General features: G+C 41.8%; 1 protein-coding gene across 5 annotated transcripts in view; it reads left to right on the forward strand.

The window, feature by feature from the left end:
• LOC141105801 (uncharacterized) overlaps nt 1-24,262 on the forward strand; it is a 77,164-nt gene extending 52,902 nt beyond the window's left edge. For all 5 annotated transcript variants that reach the window (XM_073595932.1, XM_073595936.1, XM_073595935.1 and 2 more), the window contains 5 exons: nt 7,002-7,156; nt 8,331-8,513; nt 17,991-18,058; nt 19,262-19,366; nt 23,789-24,262. In XM_073595932.1, coding sequence (XP_073452033.1) covers nt 7,002-7,156; nt 8,331-8,513; nt 17,991-18,058; nt 19,262-19,366; nt 23,789-23,940 — 663 coding nt within the window. In that variant the 3' untranslated portion in view covers nt 23,941-24,262. The remainder of the gene's footprint in view (nt 1-7,001; nt 7,157-8,330; nt 8,514-17,990; nt 18,059-19,261; nt 19,367-23,788) is intronic.
• The last annotated feature ends 286 nt before the right edge of the window (nt 24,263-24,548 follow it).

The raw sequence follows: 24,548 nt of genomic DNA on the forward strand, positions 1-24,548 counted from the left end.
CAGAATCCTCCAGCAGAGCAGAGTGTTTTAGGAATAGAGAGAGTTATATAGAGGAAGGAGACAAGCGCCCCAGGAGAGAAGTGTTCGATAGTTTCCAGCAGAGCACATTATTTCAGGAGAAGAGAATTATATAGAGGAATGAGCAGGGCCCTCCAAAAAAGGAGCAGTGTTTGAGAAGAGGGGAGTTAAAAGAAGGAACAGAGTCCTCCAGCAAGGCAAAGTATTTCTGGAAAGGAGAGTAAGAGAAAGAAGCCAAGTTCTCCAGCAGAGCGGAGTATCCTAAAGGAAAGAGAGTTAGAGGAAGGAGCAGAGTCCTCCAACAGAGCAGAGTATTCTAGGGGAGGAGAGTTGGATAGAGGAAGGAGCAAGCAGAGTCCTCCAGCTTAGCAGAGTATTTATTTCAGCAGAGGAGAGTTATATAGAGGAGTGAGCAGAGTCCTCCAGCTCAGCAGAGTATTCTAGGAGTGAAGAGTTATGCTAGCCATACACCAGTCGAAAAAAGTAATTTGAACGCATTTTCGAAAAATGAACACACGGTCGTGAGAACAAACTGTTTTGGCATTAGGTAATGACCGATTTTCGGGGAAAAAAAATAGTTTTTATTGTTGCAATATTTTGGTCTGTATTTTTCTTAATTACATTTTTTCAGGGAACGTTCACAGAAAAAAAAACAGGCAATTTGTATATACTCATCTTGATGGTTGTATGATTCTTGTGTGTACTATTGTTATGCTCTTTATTTTAGACATGACCATATCTAAACACATTAACCTCTCAATTCATCATCCGTTCGGCAGACGTTTTCCAAACTTCACCCTCCGATTTTTTGTCCTTAAAAACGTCACAGCCGATTGATTTGTGCCCATTAACTGCATGAAAAACAAAAGAATTGTCCAAAAGACAGATTTTTGAATGATTTTTCGTCTAGTGTATGGGTACTATTAGATAGAGAAAGGAGCACCAGTCTTCCAGTAGTGCAATGTATTTCAGTAGAGGAGAGTTAAAGTGCCCATACACTACCCCAGGGGTCTCAAAACTTTCTAAGCAAAGGGACAGTTTACTGTTCTTCAGACTTTAGGGGAGGCGGGACTGTGGCCATTGGGAGTAGAAAATGTTCCGATGCCAGTGGGAAAAAAACAATGCCCCATCTTTGGTGCCCGTGGGAGGGATTCATTCCCCATCATTGGCGTCATTGGGCCCAATTGTTGGTGTAACTGGGAGGAATTGTGCCCCATCGTTGGTGTCAGTGGAAGGAATAGTGCCCTGTCATTGGTGCCATTGAGCCCAATAGCTGGTGTCTTTGGATCATTAGGAGGACTTGTGCCATTGGGAGGAATTTTGCCTCTTCACTGGTGTTAGTTGGGGAGGGGGGATTGTGCCCCATTGCTGGTATCAGTGGATGAAATAGTGCCCCAAGGGCAACATAAAAGCAAGCAAAGGGCTACATCTGGCCCCCAGCCACAGTTTGGAGACCACTGCACTAGATGTAAAAATAGTACAAAAATCTGTCATTTGGACAGCTCGTTCGTTTTTCGTCCAGTTAATGGGTATAAATCGATAATCGGTTGTGACGTTTTAAGCCAGAAAATCTTAGGAAAAGTTTGGAAAACTTCTGCCGAACAGACGATAACCTGAAACGTTAATGTGTTTCTCATCCGTTAAAAAACGTACGGTTGGCACTGTTTGTGTGGAAAAGCGTTAACTCAGAATATATAAACGTTCGTGCCAACGAGCAGTCATATCTAATATAAAGACTGAGGAAGGAGCCCTAGAAATACAGAGTATTTCAGAAGAGGTGAGTTAGAGGAAAGAGCAGAGTCATCCAGAAGAGTAGAGCATTTGAGCAGAATAGAGATAGATAGAAGAAGGAACAGAGTCCTCCAGCAGAACAGAGTATTTCATATGCACTCACCGTCCACTTTATTAGGTACACCTGTTCAATTGCTTGGTAACACAAATTGCTAATCAGCCAATCACATGGCAGCAATGCAATGCATTTAGGCATCTAGACATGGTGAAGATGACGTGCTGAAGCTCAAAGCAAGCATCAGAATGGGGAAGAACGGGGATTTAAGTGACTTTGAAAATGGCATAGTTGTTGGTGCCAGATGGGCTGGTCTGAGTATTTCAAAAACTGCTGATCTACTGGGATTTTCACGCACAACCATCTCTAGGGTTTACAGAGAATGGTCCAAGAAAGAGAAAATATCCAGTGAGCGGCAGCTGTGTGAAGGAAAATGCCTTGTTGATGTCAGAGGAGAATGGGCAGCTTGGTTCCAGATGATAGAAAGGCAACAGTAACTCAAATAACCGCTCGTTACAACCAAGGTATGCAGAATACCATCTCTGAACACACAACACATCTAACCTTGAAGCAAATGGGCTACAGCAGCAGAAGACCACACTGAGAGCCACTCCTGTCAGCCAAGAACAGGAAACTGAGGCTACAAGTCACACAGGCTCACAAAAATTGGACAATAGAAGATTAGAAAATTGTTGCCTGGTCTGATGATTCATCCTGTCTTGTATCAATGGTTAAGGCTGGTGGTGTAATGGTGTGGGGGATATTTTCTTGGCACACTTTGGGCCCCTTAGTACCAATTGAGCAGCGTTTAAACACCACGGCCTACCTGAGTATTGTTGCTGACCATGTCCATTCTTTTATGACTACAGTGTACTCATCTTCTGATGGCTCCTTCCAGTAGGATAATGCACCATGTTACAAAGCTCCGATCATCTCACCACTGGTTTCTTGAACAAGACAATGAGGTCACTGTACTTCAATGGCCTCACAGTCACCAGATCTCAATCCAATAGAGCACCTTTGGAATGTGGTGGAACAGGAGATTCGCATCAGCCAAAAAAATCTGCAGCAACTGCGTAATGTTATCATGTCAATATGGACCAAAATCTCTGAGGATTGTCTCCAACACCTTGTTGAATCTATGTCCTGGAGTATGAAGGCAGTTCTGAAGGCAAAAAATGGGGTCCAAACCGGGACTAGCAAGGTGTACCTAATAAAGTGGCCAGTGAGTGTAGGTTGGAGGAGTCTTGTAGCAGTTCAAAGCACTTCAGGAGACGAGGGTTAAAGTTTAAAGAGATTGTAAAGTCTTGTTTGTTATTTTTTTTTTTTTTGTTTTTTTTTTAAATAACAAACATGTTATACTTACCTGCTCTGTGTAGTGGTTTTGCACAGAGCAGCCTGGATCCTCCTCCTCTTCTCGGGTCCCTCTTCTGTGATCCTGGCCCCTTCCTCATGTTGAATTCCCATTCCCCCACAGTAAGCAGCTTGCTATGGGGGCACCCAAGCTAAGCCACAGCTCCCTGTGTCCGTTCAGACACGGAGCTGTGGCCTGGCCCCACCCCCTTTTCTCTCCTCATTGGCTGACTGACAGCAGTGGGAGCCAATGGCACCATGCTGCTATCTCAGCAAATGAAGAGGGAGAGTCCGGGGCAGCTGAGACACTCCTGCAACATCGCTGGATGTAGATGGACCTTTGGTAAATTTCTTCTTTTTTTTTTTGTTTCATATATTTTTAAAAACTTCCTGCCTTTACAACCACTTTAAGTGTCATGAAACCCAAATTATGAAAAACTCTCATTACATGCTACATAATAGAGTGTTCGCACTTACAAAGCCACTAAAGCATTCCTTTTGTGTAGAGTGAAATATACTTGGTTTATCTTGCCTTCAGCTGTCCCTCCCATCTAATCTGTGTCCCCACTGCAGGCTGAGATTGTGTAGACCAGCTGGTGTCCTCTATGGAGCATGCTTAATTTCAATTCCCTTCTAAGCTCTTAATTTCCTCCTTTTTTGTATCTGTGCAGCCCATATGACTGAAGAGGCACACATATGGGCATATACACAAATGAAGAAAATAATTACATTTCTCCCTCCTCCTCCTTATCCTCCTCCTTCCTCCTCCTCCCTCCTCCTCTTCCCTCCTCCCTCGTCCCCCCATTATTCTCTTTACTGGTACAATCTAAATTGAATATTGTTATAAGTGTAACTATTCATGTTGATTAGGAATCTTCAATTGCTCACAGTGCCCCAGGTATGGGCAGCAGCCATTGCTACTGTGGGCATTTAAAGCCTGCTCATAATTTGTTTCCAGGACTTGGTGCCCTTAGGGACCCATCATGCACCTCCCAATCTAGCGCCTGCGCAGCCAGGACTCGGCACGGTGCACTGTGTTGATTGCAGGTTTCTATAGTAATGACGGCTTCGGCGGAAGTTCCCAACCCATTGTTATAGCAATATGTCAATCAACACATTTCCGGATTTCCTTGTTGGGCTTCCCAAAGACTCCTGGGATAGGTTCAGCAGATATCCCAGGAGTCAATGGGAATCGCCTAATGATGTCATTGTCTAAGCAGCCAGGACAGGAAATGCCACCCAGAGATATAAAAAAAAAAAGGTGTCTAGGAAAAAAAAAATGTGACATTTTACACTGGGGGGTGAGCATTGAGAACATAGGAACTTGAAAAAAAGGGTGGAACTCCACTTTAATGCTCTAATGCACACAAAATACACATCTGATGTTCAATAAAGATTTATTGGGAGCAGTAAAACAGTTATTTGATATTTATAATCTAATTTAAATAGCTCTTTTGAAAAAAAAAATTGTAGTCATGTGACTGGCACAGCACAAATCAGCATAGCTCCCAACTGTCCCTGATTTCGAGGGAATGTCCCTGATTTGGAGCTATGTACCTTATTTGTCCCTCATTTTAGTCTGATCTATATAGATGTATATAAAATGCACTTTTTATCTATCAAAAAGTGTTTTCCAGTGCTAAACCTTTCATCTGATTCATAAATTGCTGTATTTGTAAATTCCAAAAGCCAATATAAAGGAATAGTAGTGGTAAAAAAAAAAAAAAAAACACTTGTGGGTTTAACCAATCTTGTTTTTTTTTGTACAATTCTCCTTTAAGGGGGCGTGGCAAGGGGTGTGTCCTATGTCTGCATACTTTTGCTGATAGGTGTCCCTCATTCCCATCTCAAAAAGTTGGGAGGTATAATTCAGGGCTGGCCAGACACAGACTCACACTGTAGTAATAGAAGCCCTCCTAAGGATCTTCCCCTGCAGATGCCAAAGGGGGAAAGATCATGTGACCACACAACAGCACTACAGGAATAAGGTACTTAGAGAATTACAAAAAAATAAATAAGAACCAGTGGCATGATCTATATGATTTATGTGAATGAATTATGGCAATTAACACTTCTGTTTTCAGTATCACTTTAACTACTTGCGGACCGCCCGCCGTCGTTGTACATCGGCTGTTTGAAGTGGAATACCGTTGTTATGGCAGCAGATAGCTGCCATAACCCTGGTATCCTCTTCAATGGCGGACGGTCTTCTTTCAGATAAAGGTGATCTCCACGGCAAATTCGCCACAAGTTCACTTTTATCGGGGGCGGGACAGGGCCCCCTCCCGCCGCGCTCCGGTCGTCTTACCGGAGTCGTCGGTAGTGGCGGAGACGATCGTGTCCTTCCCCCTGTGAGGCTGGATGCTGAGTGGGGGAAAGATGGCCCTCGCTCCGCTCCATACCATTGGATGGCGGAAGCAACGCCAAACGTCACTTCCGCCCAATGGTCTTAAAGGGAATTTATTTTTTTGCAAAAAAAAAAAAAAGAAATGTATTAATTTATTATTATTTTTATTGCATTTAAGTGTGATCTGAGGTCTTTTTGATCCCAGATCTCACATTTAAGAGGTCCTGTCATGCTTTTTTCTATTACAAGGGATGTTTACATTCCTTGTAATAGGCATAAAAGTGACCCTTTTTTTTTTTTTTTTTTTAAAGGACAGTGTAAAAATAAAAAGTAAAACAAATAAGAAAAAAAATGTAAAGCGCCCCATCCTGCGGAGCTCACGTACAGAAGCGAACGCATACGTAAGGCGCGCCCGCATATGAAAACGGTGTTCAAACCACACATGTGAGGTATCGCCGCGATCGCTAGAGCGAAAGCAATAATTCTAGCACTAGACCTCCTCTGTAACTCAAAACTGGTAACCTTTAGAAATTTTTAAACGTCGCCTATGGAGATTTTTAAGGGTCAAAGTTTGTCATCATCAAGCAGGCGCAATTTTGAAGCGTGACATCGATTTACTTGGCGAAACATTATCTTTCACAATATAAAAAAAAAAATTGGGCTAACTTTACTGTTTTATTTTTTTAATTAAAAGTGTATTTTTTCCCAAAAAATTGCCTAAGACCGCTGCGCAAATACGGTGTGACATAAAGTAATGCAACGACCGCCATTTTATTCTCTAGGGTGTCTGGGGGGAAAAAAAATCTAATGTTTTGGGGTTCTAAGTAATTGTTTAGCAAACAACTGATTTTAACTTTTAACTAAGTCTGAAAAATAGGCTTGGTCCTTAACTAGTTAAAGGAGTTGTAAAGATAGAAGGTTTTTCTTAATGCATTCTATTCATTAAGAAAAAAAGCATTCGTGTGTGTAGCAGCCTCCCCAGCAGCCCCTAATACTTACCTGAGCCTCATCTCTGTCCAGCGATGTCCACAAGTCCCTTGGTTATCCGGGACTCTATCTCCTGATTGGCTGAGACACAGCAGCGGTGCCATTGGCTCCTGCAGCTGTCAATCAAAGTCAGTTAGCCAATCAGGAGAGGGGGTGGTGCAAAGGGCAGCTCCGTGTCTGACTAGACACACGGAGCTGTGACTCGGCTCCGGTGCCCCCATAGCAAGCTGCTTGCTGTGGGGCACTCGACAGGAGGGAGGGGCCAGGAGCAGCGAAGAGGGACCACAGAAGAGGAGGATCCAGGCTGCTCTGTGCAAAACCAACTGCACAGAGGAGGTAAGTATAACATGTTGTTTTTCTTCTTTTTTTTTTTTTTTTTGAGTCATTGAACTAGTTAATGTCATTCAATGAATATAGAATCTATTTTTATTTCTTATCACCAATATTGCAGTTTCTAAAACAATTTCATAGATCAGGATAATTAATCTTGAATTACATTTTACTTTACAGATTTTTCCCCTTATCTCAGCTTCCCGGCGTCTTGTTAAACATGGAGAGGTCACAGCTCTCGAGTACAACCCCATCAGCTCCAAGTGGAAGAGCACCAACCGGCAGGTCTATCTGCACCTTTTCAGTGACTGTCTCATGCTGTCCCGGATCAGAGAGTGAGTCATAGTCTCTTCTGAGGTCTTCTATGTCTCTCTGCACGTTGCTGCATTTACAGAACATTAAAAGTCCAACTATAAGTTCATTAAGTGTTCATTTAAAATTCAGTCTGCATTATAAAATAAAATGTAATTAAAGGGCTAAAACACATTGTTCCTCCTGCATAGAGTATATAGATCATCCTAAGGAATGTACAACTGTTCCCGCAGAGACTTGCCATTATGTCCTAGATGTCCCTTATGTCCTAGACCAGGGGTGTCAAACTCTTTCATCACAGGCTGACTGAATCAGCAGATGGTTACTCTCAAATGCCTGGTTGTATCTAGGGTGTTCTATGTACAGGGTTCTGGAGTGCGCTACAGGGTGCAGAGTTCAGGAGTGTGTTATGTGCATGGTTCAGGAGTGCACTATATACAGGGTGCAGAGTTCGGGAGTGCATTATGTGCATGGTTCAGGAGTGTGCTACATACAGAGTGCAGGGTTCAGGGGCGCGCTATGTACAGGGTTCAGGGGCACGCTATGTACAGAGTGCAGGGTTCAGGGTTCCCTATGCACAGAGTCTATTAGAAATTGAGCAGCTCTTGTCTCAGCCCACTTTCTAACTTGTATACCATCACACACCAACAGTAGCTCACAATATATTACACCTCACCAAACATAAAAGTGCTAGTGCAGAAGGCAAAATACTAAATGTGCTCATAACATATGATCCATGAACAATACATAAATTACCATATAAAGTGCTGTAGATGCAATCCATAAATCAACAAAAAGTGCAGAGTTCAATGGTGTTTTATGTACACTGTTAGATCTGAGAGCAAAGCTGTCACTTCTAAATAAAGAAGGCTTCAGCGTTTACAAGTGACAGCGAGTAGCAGGAGTGGAGGGTGAGAGCTGTAGGTGGCAGAATGGAATTCTGTCTGCAAAACTGGATACAAGGGCCAAATGACAAGGCCTGGCAAGCTGCATTCAGCCCCTCAGGCCTTGTGTTTGACATCTGTATCCTAGATGTACCTAGGCAATCTTATACACATGTTCTGGGAATGGCCAGAATTGACCTTGTACTGGAAGAGAGCTTGATATTATAAATCATGCATGCCAACTCCTTTGTTCACCTGTGCAAAGGTGGCCCATCTGTCTCCAATCTTCTCAGTCTTCTGTCTCTGCTTCCAGGGGTGGCCGCTTTGTGGTGTTCGACCACTCTTCAGACATCCGCGTGGAGCGATGCGAGATAAAACTGCACAGCAACCAGAAGAACATCTTCCGTGTCTTCCTGAGGGACAGTGCCGCAATTCAGGCACGGGACGGCCATCTGGAAAGCCATGAGATGCAATACATCTTCAGAACGGAGACCCAGTAAGTGCACCAGTTGACCGTAAGCATGAACATATTATAGATGAAGGCCATGCTGCACCTTGATTTAAATTCTACAGCACATCCACTTGGGTAAAACATTTAGCAAATAAAAATAATAATATTGCATACACAATTCACATGCAAGTCATCAGCGTAACAACATTCTTCACATTTTACAAAAAAAATCAGGGTATATATTATGTTTTTTAAAATTAAAAAAAAAAAAGCAAATACCATTTGACTTAAAAAAATTGCATTTAAAATTGCATAGGGTAGAATAAATAATAATAATATAAAATGACATAAATTGAGTTTGTGTACAGTTGACCACGCAATTGTCAGGTAAAGTGGTGCAGTTTGGTTTCTTTTTTTGCAACGTTCTTGTTTTTTGAGATGTGTGATTTTTTTTTTTGGGGGGCGGGAATCATGGTAATTTGGTTTAGGGAATATATTCACTGATATAGAATGCACATATAGGGCTCGACTGGGTCAATAGGTAAGAGGAAGGGCGGGATGGATATGGGAGCACGATGTGGTAAGAGAAGGGTAGAATCAGGGGGACATCTACACATAGTTCCTCCCCCTAAATGGGGAAAAAGGGGGAGAAGAGAGAAGGAAAAAAAATGTTTTTTTTTTCTCAACACAGGAAACAGTGGGTGGTCGAGGGGGAGGTGGTGTGGGACCATGGAGAGTTGGGGTTTAGGTGGAGTGGCCAGGTAGACCATAGACCAGGGGTATCAAAACTGGCGGGCCTCCTCCAGCTGTTGCGAAACTACAAGTCCCATCATGCCTCTACCTGTGGAAGTCGTGCTTGTAACTGTCAGCCTTGCAATGCCTCATGGGACTTGTACTTTTGCAACAGCTGGAGGGCCGCCAGTTTGAGACCCCTTCCCTAGACTATAGTTGAGGGGAAGACAAAAGAAGGGTATCTATGCTTGAAGGAGGGTTTCTACCATCTCTCGCTTGTCCCTCGCCTCTTTTTATTTACTTCTTTAACGGTATATATGGAATTATATAAAAGATGCACTTTGTATTTTAAATTTATTATAGGTTTGTATCTATATATAAATTGGGGAGTATGTGGAACCTTATTGGTTTCTTATGGTTCCTTTTGTCCTTTTTGTTGATTTTAGGAACACTACATGGGTTTTTTATTGTCTTGTATTGTTGTTATGTCCTTTTTTTATTGAATAAAAAAGAATTTTTAAAAATAAAATAAATAAAAAAGAATTTCCCACAATAGGGATAAAACTTTTTCGCAGAAGAGAGTTTAATAAGACTCGGGGCCACTCATTACAATTAGAAGAAAAGAGGTTTAACCTTAAACTACGTAGAGGGTTCTTTACTGTAAGAGCGGCAAGGATGTGGAATTCCCTTCCACAGGTGGTGGTCTCAGCGGGGAGCATTGATAGCTTCAAGAAACTATTAGATAATCACCTGAATGACCGCAACATACAGGGATATATAATGTAATACTGACACATAATCACACACATAGGTTGGACTTGATGGACGTGTGTCTTTTTTCAACCTCACCTACTATGTAACTATGTAACTATGTAACTGAAGCTCAAAAAAAAAAAAAAAAAAAAAAAAAGTAGCGCAGTGCCAAATAGCAAAAAAATGGTCTGGTTATGAAGAGGGTAAACCTTTCCGAAGGTCAAGTGGTTAACCTGCCAAAAAAATTGGAAAGTAAGTTATGTGCATCTGTCCTATTGCTATGCAACAATACTGCAAAGCCCTAAGACGGGGCTTTCTTGTTTGGTAGGCAGGTCATACATTCCTTTTTACACTCAAACCTGTTTCATGCACCTGGTATCATCTTACACTTTAGTCTGGATACCCAGAAGGTAATTCCATTGTACATTCCTTCCACATTACGTATCTACACTTACATCACATGTCCCAAAATTGCACATAGGGCAATTAATGGACAATATATAGAATAACAATCTCCAGACCTCTCAGCTGACACACCTGATATGACACAACACGCTGCACAACTACATAGAAAAAAATAATTGCTGTTACATCAAGGTAGTCTTGTACTCAGTTATAACCTAAATCTGATGTTTAACCACTTAACCTCCATAAGATTTACCCCCCCCTTTCATGACCAGGCCATTTTATGTGATTTGGCACTGCGCTACTTTAACAATTGCACAGTTGTGCGACACTGTACCCAAATAAAATTTATATCCTTTTTTTTTCCCCACAAATAAAGCTTTCTTTTGGTGGTTTTTTGATCACCACTGTTTTTTTTGTTTTTTTTTTAATTTTTGCGCTATAAACAAAAAGACTGACAAGTTTGAAAAAAAAAAAAACAATGTTTTTTACTTTCTGCTATAAAACATATTCAAGTAAAAAATCATATTTCTTCATGAATTTAGGCCATTGTGTATTCTGCTACATGTTTTTGGTATAAAATTCCTAATAAGCGTATATTCATTGGTTTACACAAACATTATAGTGTCTACAAACTATGGGATATATTTATGGAACTTTTTGTTTATTTATTTTTTTTATATTAGTAATGGCGGCGATCAGCGACTTATAGCGGGACTGCGATATTGCGACGGACAGTCTGATACTGACTCTTTTGACACTCTGTGGGGAAAGCTTTCTTTTGGTGGTATTTGATGGTAAATGAAAAAAGACCAAACATTTTTTTAAAAACCCAACATTTTTTACTTTCTGCCATAAAACATGTCCAATTAAAAAAATTAAATGTCTTCATAAATTTAGGCCAATATGTATTCTGCAATAATATGGCGGGCAATCTGACACTAATTGACATTTTCTGGGAACTAGTGACAATACAGTAAATGAGTGCTAAAAATATGCACTGGCACTGTTTTTTCCAGACACCGCGCGGAGGAGGTCCTGAGGAGCTGCGGGCAGGACTAGGCCGAAGCCGCGGCCTCGCCTAAAAACTCCTGCCCGCAGCTCCTCAGGACCGGTGCGGTGTCCATCAAAAAAAAAAAAAAAAAACTCATTTTTTTTAAATCGCAGATTTTTTTGGAGAAAACCGCCCAGCTCTAATTGGCAGCTTCTGTGTAAAATTAGAACAAAGCCTGGGGAATGCCAAGGAAAAAACCCAAGCCTACTTACCAACCAGCTTGCAAACAACCAAATTAACCTGTCTAACAGTATGCGTTAAAAACAGGGGTTTAGTCCGCACACATTTGCAAACGCATGCGTAAGCCACAGAGCCTCGTCACGGCACCCTGTGTATCTGTGGTCCTAACACTGAAATATGAGTGTCCCCACAGTGGAGGCACATGCATTCTGATGGATAAATGAGGGCAGGTGGACTGAAGGAGAACCACCCCTTCTTAACCGCTTCAGCCCCGGAAGATTTTAACCCCTTCCTGACCAGAGCACTTTTTGCGATTCGGTACTGCGTCGCTTTAACTGACAATTGCGTGGTCGTGTGACGTGGCTCCCAAACAAAATTGACATCCTTTTTTCCCACAAATAGAGCTTTTTTTTGTGGTATTTAATCACCTCTGCGATTTTTATTTTTTGCGCTATAAACAAAATAAAAGCAACAATTTTGAAAAAAACGCATTATTTTTTACATTTTGCTATAATAAATATCCCCCAAAAATATATAAAAAAACATTTTTTTTCCTCAGTTTAGGCCGATACGTATTCTTCTACATATTTTTGGTTAAAAAAAATCGCAATAAGCGTTTGGTTTGCACAAAAGTTATAGCGTTTACTAAATAGGGGATAGTTTTATGGCATTTTTATTAATAATTTTTTTTTACTAATAATGGCGGCGATCAGCGATTTTTATTGTGACTGCAACGTTATGGCGGACATTTTTGACACATTTTTGGGACCATTGTCATTTATACAGTGATCAATGCGATTAAAAATGCACTGATTACTGTGTAAATGACACTGGCAGTGAAGGGGTTAACCACTAGGGGGCGGGGAGGGGTTAATCAGTACTAGGGGAGTGATTACTAACTGTAGAGGGGTTGGGCTGTGTGTGTCACTAGACTGATCACTGGTCCCGATGACAGGGAGCTGTGATCAGTGACACTTGTCACTAGGCAGAACGGGGAGATGCTGTTTACATCAGCATCTCCCCGTTCGTCCTCTCCGTGAGGCGATCGCGGGTATCCCCGCGGCGATCGAGTCCGCGGGACCCGCGACCCGACTCACGGAGCTCCCGGCCAGTTCGCACGCGATGGCACGGCGGGGAATTCAAATGGACGTACAGGTACGCATATTTGCCCAGCCGTGCCATTCTGCCGACGTACATCGTCGTGCGCCGGTCGGGAACCGGTTAAAGGTACAGGAGCACACCACACACCCAGCAAGTAGTACAATGGCTGCAAAGGTGTTGGTGCGTTGCTGGACCAATACAAACACCAACATGATAACAAAAAACTTGCCACCGCCCTCATCTATAGTTGTAGATGTAGCTGCCAGCTATAGATGAGGGCGGTGGCAAGTTTTTTGTGTAAATTTATAGCAGGGCCGGGTTGCCGGAAGCGCGCGTGCGCCCCCTACCTTGAAGTTCCGGATCACATACTAGGTACATGATCAGGCGCAGCATGGCCGCCTTATCGCCCTATATCTATGTTAGATGCTGTTAATCTGCTTATATTTCACCTTCTCTTGTTCCTCTGTCTCCCCTCATCAACATGCCAATGGCATTCTTAATAAAACCTTCCTGTTTAAGACATACCTTATGTCATCACTGGGTCTCTGTGCTTCTCTATGCAATTCAGGCAGATCCTGGCTGGTGAGAGGGGTCAGCAGGGTGCTGTACATAGCTTCTTGAACGCATCACAGCCCCCTGCCTCAGTACTTCTCTCAAGATTCCTCAGCCCGGATGCAAGCAGTTAGCTGACTCTTAGAAGGAGCTTTGCAAATATCAAAAAGCCTTATTGGACGGATGTCATTCTGGAAGAGTGGGACTTCCTAGGCAAGCTTTGGTAAAACCCACATGTGATGCTGAGCCTCCATGATTCACAGAACTAAATCCAATGAAGGGAACGGGTTGGCCAGGACAGTCAGGCTGGGGAGGAAAGGGCTAGGTGATGCTGGATGTCCTCCAGCTAGGAAATGAGGTGGGCTGTATTTGACTTGCCGCAGCTTCTAATGCACCTTGTGAGAAGCTCACAGTGAAATCGAAGTAAGCAGTGTCAGTACAAGAGAGGCGCCGGTACAACTGTGCAAGACTGAAGGGAAGGCCGGAGGTCAGATTGAGCCTCAGCTCTTTGACAGTGAACAGTTCACTTTAAAAAAACATCCAGGATTAAAATGGCTCTGTGGCTTCCAGATGCCAAATGAATACATCTCAGGTATCTGTTACAGTATAGCAGCAGAGGATTCTGGGAGATTCCCATCCTCCAGGTGGTTCATTTTTTATTTATTAATAAGAAACATTGTATTTGGTAATTATACAATCAATCAATTAACCTAATAGGAACTTAATCACTTCAAGACCAGGCCTATTATAAGTTTAAAATCAGTATTTTTTTGCTAGAAAATGACTTGGAACCCCGAAACATTATATATATATATTTCTAGCAGAGACCCTAGACCAGAGATATGCAATTAGTGGACCTCCAACTGTTGCAAAACTACAAGTCCCATCATGCCTCTGCCTCTGGGTGTCATGCTTGTGGCTGTCAGAGTCTTGCTATGCCTCATGGGACTTGTAGTTCTGCAACAGCTGGAGGTCCGCTAATTGCATATCCCTGGACTAGAGAATAAAAATGGTGATCGTTGCAATATTTTATGTCACACTGTATTTGCTCAGCAGTCTTTCAAACGCAATTTTTTTGGGGAAAAAATACACTTCAATGAATGAAAAAAACTAAACAGTAAAGTTAGCTAAATTTTTTTGTATAATGTGAAAGATGATGTTATGCCGAGTAAATATATTCCTAACATGTCTTGCTTTAAAACTGCGCACACTCGTGGAATAGCGACAAACTACGATACTTAAAAATCTCCATAGGCTTTAAAAAATGTTAACTGGTACCTGTTTAGAGTTACAGAGGAGGTCCAGTACTAGAACTATCGCTCTCATTCTAACGATCACGGCGATACCTCACACATGTGATGTGAACACTGTTTACATTTGTGGGCACGACTTGCATATGGGTTTTCTTTGGCGCGTGAGCACGGCGGGATGGGGTGCTTTTCGTTTTCTTTTATTTTTTTCTTATTTATTTATTTTTAATTTCCTGATCACTTTTATTGCTGTCACAAGGAATGTAAACATCCCTTGTGACGGTAATAGGCAGTCACAGGTACTCTTTATGGAGGCATCTGGTGTCTAAAAGACCCCAAACCCCTCCTGTGCACTTCAAAGTATTCAAAACGCCCAAATCTGCATTTTGGAATACTGTGAATTTTTTAAAATCTTGCGCCATTGGCTGCCGAGTAAACTCTACTCCATCGTAGACCCGATTCCGGCTGTGTTCGGGAGACCCAGGCAGAGCGGCGGAAGGCGGCAGGATGGAGGGACATCCCCTCCCGCGGCTGAGCTGACCTGCTGATCCCCATCGATTGTTATTACAAGAAAGCCGATCGTCGACGCAAAAAAAAAAACTGTACCGGGGTAATGGGTGCAGCTGCAGGCGTCGCTCTGGTACAGCCACTTACAGGTACATGATTTTGCAGGAAGTAGTTAAAGTTGATACAATGTTCCTTGAGGAATAAAGAAAACATCAACCACCTGGAGGATGGGAATCTCCAAGATCTGTAATCATTAAATATATTTTGAAATACAAGCAGTACCCGAATGTGACCTGGGATCAGCCTTTTGCAGTGCCTGTATAGCTGGGCTGGGGTATGAGAAGAGGAAGGAAAAGGAGCCAATCAGTTCGTGAGCTGCCAAGCAGCATGCTGATGGGAGGAGAGAGCAGAGTGACAGATGAGCTCTTCGCTGCACTGCTTCTCCTTTCACTGTCCAGTCACAGGATGGGGGCTGGTCCGGGATGTCCTGGGCTCCGACTGAGGACATCTAGTGGCAGAACCAAAAAAAATGTACTGTGGGGGCAAATCTCTAAATTTCACAAATTATAGTTTTGCGAGGGAATGCAGGTGCTTCTGTTATGCCACAGTTGCTGTGCAATAATACTGCAAAGCCCTAAGGGCTGGTTCACACTGCAATTTCTGCATTCTGGTGTGTTTTTTTTTTTTTTTATGCATTTTTGGTGCATTCTCATAGTTCCCAACTGTTCCTGATTTTGAGGAACTGTCCCTGATTTGGAACAAAGTCCTTCTGTCCCTCTTTTCTCATGAGTCCCTCATTTTGGTCTGATCTATATATATATCTATATATATATCTATATATAGATATATATATATCTATATATCTATATCTATATAGATATAGATATATAGATATAGATATATAGATATAGATATATAGATATATATATCTATATATATATAGATAGATAGATTTTTTTTTTTTTTAACTATTTCCCATGCTAAACTAATGCTAAAATTCTAAAAGCCAGTATAAAGGAATAGTTGTGGTTAAAAAAAAAGCAATTGTGGGTTTAAATAAATTTTTTTTTGTATAATTTTGCTTTAAGGGGGCATGGCAGGGGGTGTGTCCTATACCTGCATGATTTTACTAATATAGGTGTCCCTTGTTCCCATCTCAAAAAGTTGGGAGGTATGCATTCTGGTGTGTTTCTCCCCTCTTTTTTTTTTTTTTTTTTTTTTTTGTGAAAATGATTTCTCATCGCTGCGCTGCTTCTCCCATCACTGATCAGTCACAGGATTGGGGGCTGGTCCGGGATGACCTGGGCTCAGACTGAGGACATCTAGTGGCAGAACAAAACAAAAAAAAGTACTGTGGGGTACATTTCTACATTTCTGAAAAAAAAAAGATTTTATTTAATTTTTTAAGGGACTGTTTTTATTTTTGTCTTGTTATTTTTGAATGGAGTTAAAAATTAAGTAACAAAAAAAAAAATTTGACTTTATTAAATAAAAGAAATGTGGATTGGGACCCAAAGAACGGGTGAACAGTTTTTTTTTTTTTCATCATTCACTTATCACTAATGAGGAACCTGCTGGAAGATAAAGCCATTGAACTGTGGCTGTCACCTCTGAATTCCTCCCCATAATCCCTTGTCACTGTAAACATGGAGCCGGTAAGGCAATACCACAAGCCCTGAAATTCTTCTCCGAGGGCCAAAATAATCCACCCTTTACTGCTGCCGGGTCAACTGCTTACAGTCATTCATATTGCATTTCAACTGCAGCACGTAATGCCTGTTCCCGGGGCAGTCGTGTCAGGTTTCCTTTACCTGCAGCTTAGCAGGATGGCATGAATATTTCATGGGTATCCAGTTTCGAGTGGATTGTATAAATCCAGAATTTGTGACATAATGGTTTAAAAAAATTATTTTGACAAACTTTTTTTTTTTTTCTCTGGTGCATGAGCCTACTGTATGCTCCTCATATAATAAACAAATCACTAACTAGTCATAAACCAACCACAAACCACTAATCATTTACCTACAATATGGAATAGATTTGTGAAGGTTTAAAGCTAAACTCCAGGCAAGCAGATAAATGCACAGATAATCGAGATAAGGGAGTGCTTTCACTTAGCCAAGGGTTTGTATTTCTGTCCATCCAGGACTGAGATTTACACAGCTCTGCCACTCAGTACAGCCCTGTCTAGCAGGGGAGGGGACCTGATTTTTCTCAGCTGCATCTCCATAATATTTACATGTCTTGTCTCTCTCCCAGCCTGTGACTGGACAGTGATGGGAGACACAGCAGACTGTTGAGGACACCTTTCAGTCACTCTGCTTTCCCCTGCTATTAGCATGCTCCTGCCCTGCAGGACAACTGATTGGCTCCTTGTGCTGCTTCTTTCTCTACCTCTCTGACCACTGACACCAGGTCAAATTCAGGTGCTCAAATGTTTTCTTTTAAATGCAATAAGCTGGCATCTCAGTGCTGGAAGTAGATGACAATCCTGAATAATACCTGAACAAAGATGGTTCTTGATCCTTCTGGAAAGCAAGGTAGATGAATACAAAAAAAATATTGCAATTTGCAGAGCTATTTGTCCTGCGAAACTGTATGCACATTCTTTCTGCGAATGCCAGCAAGGAAAGTACAACATCACGCCCACTAAATGAAGCTGACGTTCGTAGTAAATAAGTATGTGATCATCAGCGCCATCTAGTGGCCATAATGCAGCATTTTCCTGATTAACAATTATTCTTATGACTGAAGAACATCTGACCTGGAGAGAAAATAGTCTAGGACCTTTCAGTTTTTGCTGGCATTCACACAAAACAAACATACAAGCAGTTTTGGAGGACGAATATTTCTGCAAATCTGCAGCAAATCGCTTATCAACAATGTTTGGTTACATTCCATGTGTACAGCAATATGTATCCACATAGAATAAATAATGATCCACACAAAAAATAAGAAATATATAATATCATTGTGTTATCTTTGCAGAAGTCAGAAGCTGAGATGGATCTATGCACTAACGCCAACTAAAGAGGAAGCTGACTACCTAAAAGACGGTAAGCCACCAACCTTCTATTCATCAACTTGGTGACATGTTGGGACATACATAGGTCCGACTCTTTAAAACTGCAGAGAATGAGGACAAAAGTAAAGTAGCTGCCCATAGTGACCAATCAGGACTCTTGTTTAGCTTTTTCATAGCATGAAATTTGCAAATTGATTGGTTGCTAACATTTGTGCCTGTTTTGCATTACTCTGTTTAAGTAAATTAGCCCCATCCTTATTAGAGGTCAGTAACTCGTCAAGCGGTGAAGGGGAGGATCTAGATGACGGCCTTATAGTTTGCACTTTTTTATATATACACGATATTGTCAAAAGTATTGGGACACCTGTCTTTATGTTCATCTGGACTTTGATGGTGTCTTAGTCCGTAGGGTTCAATATTCAATTGTGGACAGCCTTCCCAGAAGAGCTGAAGCTGTGCCAAGGTTTAGGAGTGTGTCTATGTGAATGTTTGACCGTTCTTCCAGAAGAGCATTTGTGAGGTCAGGCACTGATAGTGGACGAGAAGGCCTGGCTCGCAAGGTCCATAAAGACACAGATGAGCGATTTTGGGGTGGAGGAACTTGACTGGCCTGCACAGAGTCCTGACCTCAACCCGATAGAACAACTTTGGGATGAATTAGTGGGGAGACTTCGAGCCAGGCCTTCTCGTCCAACATCAGTGCCTGACCTCACAAATGCATTTCTGGAAGAATGGTCAAACATTCCCATAGACACACTCCTAAACCTTGTGGACAGCCTTCCCAGAAGAGTTGAAGCTGTTATAGCTGCAAAAGGTGGGCCAACTCAATATTGAACCCTACGGACTAAGACTGGGATGCCGTTAAAGTTCATGTGTGTGTAAAGTCAGGAGTCCCAATACTTTTGGTAATATAGTGTATTTATATGCTGCAATTTAAAATATATGTCTGAAATGGCACCTTTAATAGCACTCTGACTGCTTTGTGTTTTAAAATGAGAAACTGTTGAAATGATTAAAGTGTATGTAAAGGTAAAACAAACAAACATGTTAAACTTACCTGCTCTCTGCAATGGTTTTGCACAGAGCGGCCCTGAACCTCCTCTTCTGTGATCCCCTCCTGTCGCTCTCGGCTCCTCCTCTTTTTTGTGCGCCCTCAAAGCAAGCCACTTTTTTTTTTTTTGTAATGCCATTTTCTGTAAAGGCTCCACCTTACACATGAATCATTTCTTTTTAGGCCTTAAACAGGTGCAATGTTTAAAGTCATACAAAGCGCGGGAAAATGACGAACTGTCGCTGGAGAAAGCGGACACCCTCATGGTGACACAGAGCAGCGATGATGGTAAGTGACATTGACACACCCAGCACCTGAATTTCAACAGGCTCGGGGTCCCTTCAGGAAAACTTTGTAGCCACGTCTTGGTCTCTTATGATAATGATCATGGATACATTTCCTTCATGTTCAGAATCTGTGCCGCTGATTTTCCTTCTTGGGGAAAATTGTCCCAACATGATCGGTTGACTTGTTGCCTGATATTGGCTGATATTGATTATAGTTATAGACAGGTAGTTACCCTCCTCTTGGCTACATACCATGTACAGTATATAAAATGGTAGCATTCCCTAAGGAACATTGCATAGAGTATAGGGAATGTGAATGATTGTAGAACTTCTGTCTAGTGGAATGCCTACACCCAAGCTTAGTATGGTCAGTGAGAAGTTATTCAGTGTCACCATAAACCAAATGTTACAATGGTAGTGTAGAAGAAAAAAGAGAGCGCACCAGCCTAGTGCATTATCCTTGACAGGTTTATTTAATTAAAAACAAGATAAAAACTACTCACAAAGGTCGAAGAAAACAATCGCATAGTAATCGCACAGAGGCAATTATTCCAGTGGTAGCAGTTTTCCAGGTCCCAGGAAGGAGGCATACGGACTACTGCTGGCTAACGCGTTTCGAAGGTTACCCTTCTTCATCAGAGCCTTAGTAGTGTTGATCTCATGCTGGCCTCTTATACACATGTCAAACTAAAACAGACTAATCAGATTGGTTCTAGAGCTCCTCCCTTAATTGATGGGCGGTCCTCTAGGGAGGGTGGATCTTGGCTCGGTTATCATTATTGAAGGGCCATAATATATTGATTTATTAATTTATTAAATTTATTTGATTAGTTGGTTCGCTTCCATTTCCATTAATATTATTATTGTTAATGAAATTTATCTAGCCCATAGCAAGTAAGCAGAAAGGGTCATGCCAATAGTTATCTATAAACAGGCCAAAGGCATCCCAGAGAATCTGCTCATCTTCCCTCACATCCATATATCACACAGATAATAGAGAGCAATGTACAGTGTTCGGGGGTTTAAAAGTTTGAAATAAGAGTGTATCTTATTGTATGCAGATCCGATGGCATCTCCTCTGCTTGAGTGTGTTGTCTCTATAGGGGCTGTGTCTGTGTGAGCTACCATTGCTGACAAGTCCTGACTATTCGCACATTCCTATGCCCTGTGGAACCGGGTGGAACGCACGCCGCTACTTTACTTCCGGGTTGCGGTCCACAGGGCGGAAGTGCGGTCGTGATGTCACATCCCGTGCGCCCTTCGGCGCCTGGGATATGACTCAATAAGGTAAACAGTGGCCTCCATTTTGCCATAGGCGCACATAGAGGCCAAAGTCAGACAGATATCGTCTGACTTCAGGCTAGAAAGAGAGGGGCTGATTAGAGTGAATACATATATACAATAAATAAGCATGATATGTAGTAATATGTAATAATGATAGGGGAATTTGAAAGAAGCCAGGGGAGGAGAGTTGTTAGAAAATCTGGTCTGGGATAGTAGCTAGAGGTGGCAATGCTCAGAACATGTGTACTTAGAAGCCAGCAGGAGACACACTAAAATTTATATTAAAAAGTAGTAAAATACATACAATATACATTCTATACAAATATATATATACATATATAGAAAGTAAAAACCTTATACACATCTATCGCATATACATATATGTGCATACAGTGATTATTTAAAAAACAATCCGTATATAAGTACAAAGATCTGTGTACTTTGTCAGTGTAATATAAAAAGAGAGAGGGGGAGGGGAAGGGAGGGGGGGGGGGGGAGAGGGTTCTTAGTTGTTAAGCCTCATAAAAACATTCATATAGTGGTTCACTGTATGCACATATATGTATATGCGATAGATGTGTATAAGGTTTTTACTTTCTATATATGTATATATATATTTGTATAGAATGTATATTGTATGTATTTTACTACTTTTTAATATAAATTTTAGTGCACTAGGCTGGTGCGCTCTCTTTTTTCTTCTTTTCTTTTAACATTAGGACTATCCCATCCTTTGAGAGCAGCAAAGCCGAAATCCATAGTCCTTCTCGAGCTTTTGGGACTTTTTAGCCAACACACCAGTGCGCAAGAGTATTTTTTGTTTCGTCTTTTTATACAATGGTAGTGTACCCTTGAGTAAGGACAACCAACATATACCCAAAGTACCTGTATGTCCACAAAATTGCCAGTAAGAGACAGCCACAGGAGTCCAATAGCCGAAGTAACCATGTCTGCTTTATTAACTACTTGAGCTACGGAAGTTTTTACACCCTTCATGACCAGGCCATTTTATCTGTCCTTTAATTAGTAATTGTGAGATTATGCAACACTGTACCTAAATTAAATTTATATTATTTTTTTTCCCACAAATAGAGCTTTCTTTTGCTGGTATTTGATCACCACTGCAATTTCTATTTTTTTATTATGTTAACTACTTGCCGCCCGCTCTGTAGCCGAAAGACGGCTAAAGCGCGGGCCTTGATTGCTGGGAGGGCGTCCATAGAGGTCCTCCCATGCATGAGCTGCTTGCGCGTCCCTGCGATCACTATGAGACTCAGCTGATCGGAGTATAGGGGCGATCCCCACCAGTGCCACCCATCAATGCCCACCAGTGCTACCAATCAATGCCTATCAGTGCCTCATCATCAGTGCCACTGATCAGTACTGCCTATCAGTGTCGCCTACCAGTGCCTATCAGTGCAGCCTCATCAGTGCACATCAATGAAGGAGAAAAATTACCTGTTTTCAAAATTTTATAACAAACTATGAAACCATTTTTTTTTCAAAATTTTAGGTCTTTTTTTCGTTTTTTTTAGCAAAAAAAAACCCAGCAGTGATTAAATACCACCAAAAGAAAGCTCTATTTGTGTGAAAAAATGATAAAAAAATGTATTGGCACTGGAGACACTTGGGTCACTGAAGACACAGTAGGGAAAGGGGTGACTGGAGAAGCCAGGGTCACTAGAGACCTCAGAATCAGTGAAGACACAGGTGTACATGGGGTCACTGAAAACAGTGGGGTCACTACTGAAGGCACAGAAGTAAATTGTGAAGGCACAGGGATGGAAGGGGACACTGGAGACACTTGGGCAACTGAAGATACAGGGGTGATTGGAGACACTGGGGCTACTAGAGACACAGGAGTAACTGAAGACAAAGGAATGCAGGAGTTGCTGGGTTCACTGTGGGTCGTTGGAGAGTACTAGGAGTGGTTGGGGAGACAGGAGTAAAGAGGTAAATAGAGATACTGGAATCACTAGAGACACAGGAGTCAGTGAACACACAGGAGTGCAAGGGGTCACTGAAGATGTAGGAGTTACTGGAGACACAGGAGCACAGGGGTGACTGGATATGCTAGGGCCACTAGAGTCACTAAAGAGACACAAGAGTGCAGGAATTGCTGGAGATGGTTGGAGACCCCAGAGTACCAGGAGTGGCTGGAGACTCGGAGGTCATGGGGGTGCCTGGAGACACCAGGGTCACGGGTGAGACAAAAGTCACTGGAGTCAAAAGGATTGCTGAAGACTCAGGCAAGCAAGGAAGAGTATGGGGGGGGGTTCGGATTGCCTAGTCCTATAAGATTGCACCTGTTTGTTGATTGGCCATGCTGCTGGCACATAGACCCAATGCTGGATCGGGGAGGAGGGGAGACACGGTCTGCCAAAGAGAGGAGTATAGTTCTTCAATTGCAGAAAACTTTCAAATGGATTTTTTAGATGATTTACAGAGTTGGTTTAAAATGTATCTAAACTCAATATACTGCCTTAGTTTTCTTTTTTTCTGTTTTAATAGTTTTTATTCAGTTTTAACAAGTGGTTAATTAGCATAAGTTCTGCCCACGCAGGGGCTAGAATTGAAGTTGGAACAGGTATTGGCTATAAGAACGGCAAAAATAAAGCAACACAAGTAGAAAAAATGCAACAGTAGTAAATTTAAGTGTGAATGATACCGTCAGGATCCAGGGGACCCAGAGAGGCTCCTTAGTTTTCTTTTTTTTTTCACACTAAATCCCCTTTTATTTTCATCTGATGATCCTGCCAATAACAAACTTTCTGTCCTAAGGTCCTATGTGTTATGCTAGAACGGGACTACAGAATGTCTCCCCATTTGCATCATCTCAAGTACATATGAAGAGGGGGGTGTTCTGTAGTTGTAGGAGAACCGGGCAGGGCTGATAGGACCCCGTGGGATCTCAGTAGAGCAGAAGCTCTGTGCTGTCAGCTTAATAAGGGAAGATAGAATCTCGCTGCATTTCTAGCAGAATCAAGTTCTTTTTTTTTCCCTACACTTTAACAAAACACTTTCATTGGTATATTTTACAGAACAAAGGGGAGCAAATAAGGGAAGATCACTGATAGGGCCTTTCAGTTTGATATACTTTTGTCCATATTCCTAGCTAATTCCTGATTTTCTACTCCAGGCTGGTTATGTGGAATCCGCCTTTCCGATCTTAATTCCGGCTGGTTCCCGCAGTGCCACGTCCAGTTTATCAGCCGAAACGCCTGTCTACGCAACCTGCAAGAAGAGGAGCGACTACGGAATGCCCGTGCCAAGCTTCATCCCGCAAAATGATCTCCGCTAATGGGACAAACCATTGTGACCCTGCTGCCTAATCTACCCAATCTGCTTCCTGCAGCCTGACCTACTAATTTTCCTATTGGCTAATCACCCCTGTCCTTGTCAGTTTGACCTTCCCATAGTACAGGCTCCTCCTTACGTCTCTTAGGCATCTCCATTGTTGCCTCCAACTGTCATTTAAGAAACTGTTTAGAGTGGTCTTCATGAAACCGTGTAAATGTTCTTTTGGGCTGATATAGTGATTTGAGCACTGGCGATTTTCTCTCTTTCTCAAAGAAATAGATGTATTTATATTTTTAATAAAATATCAAACATTGTAGTGCTTGGCTTTGTTTTCATTTTGCAAGAAGGCCCCCAATTTACATGACCCCGCCCTCTATTTCTTTGTCATTTTTACGTATTTCTTTTTTTCTCATTTTGGAGGGAATCGTGAATGATAACACCTGTAGGTTTAGATTGCCGTTTCTGTACCATTGGGAAATTTTTTTCTCCACTGCCATGTGATCACTGAGACAGGAAGTAAGCAAAATCTCTTTAATGAGGGCACAGACAGTAAAAACAAAAAATTACACATTTGTAAAAAAAATATATATTATACAGTG

The sequence above is a fragment of the Aquarana catesbeiana genome, linkage group LG08, assembly GCF_042186555.1.
Source record: "Aquarana catesbeiana isolate 2022-GZ linkage group LG08, ASM4218655v1, whole genome shotgun sequence".
Classification (NCBI taxonomy): Eukaryota; Metazoa; Chordata; class Amphibia; order Anura; family Ranidae; genus Aquarana; species Aquarana catesbeiana.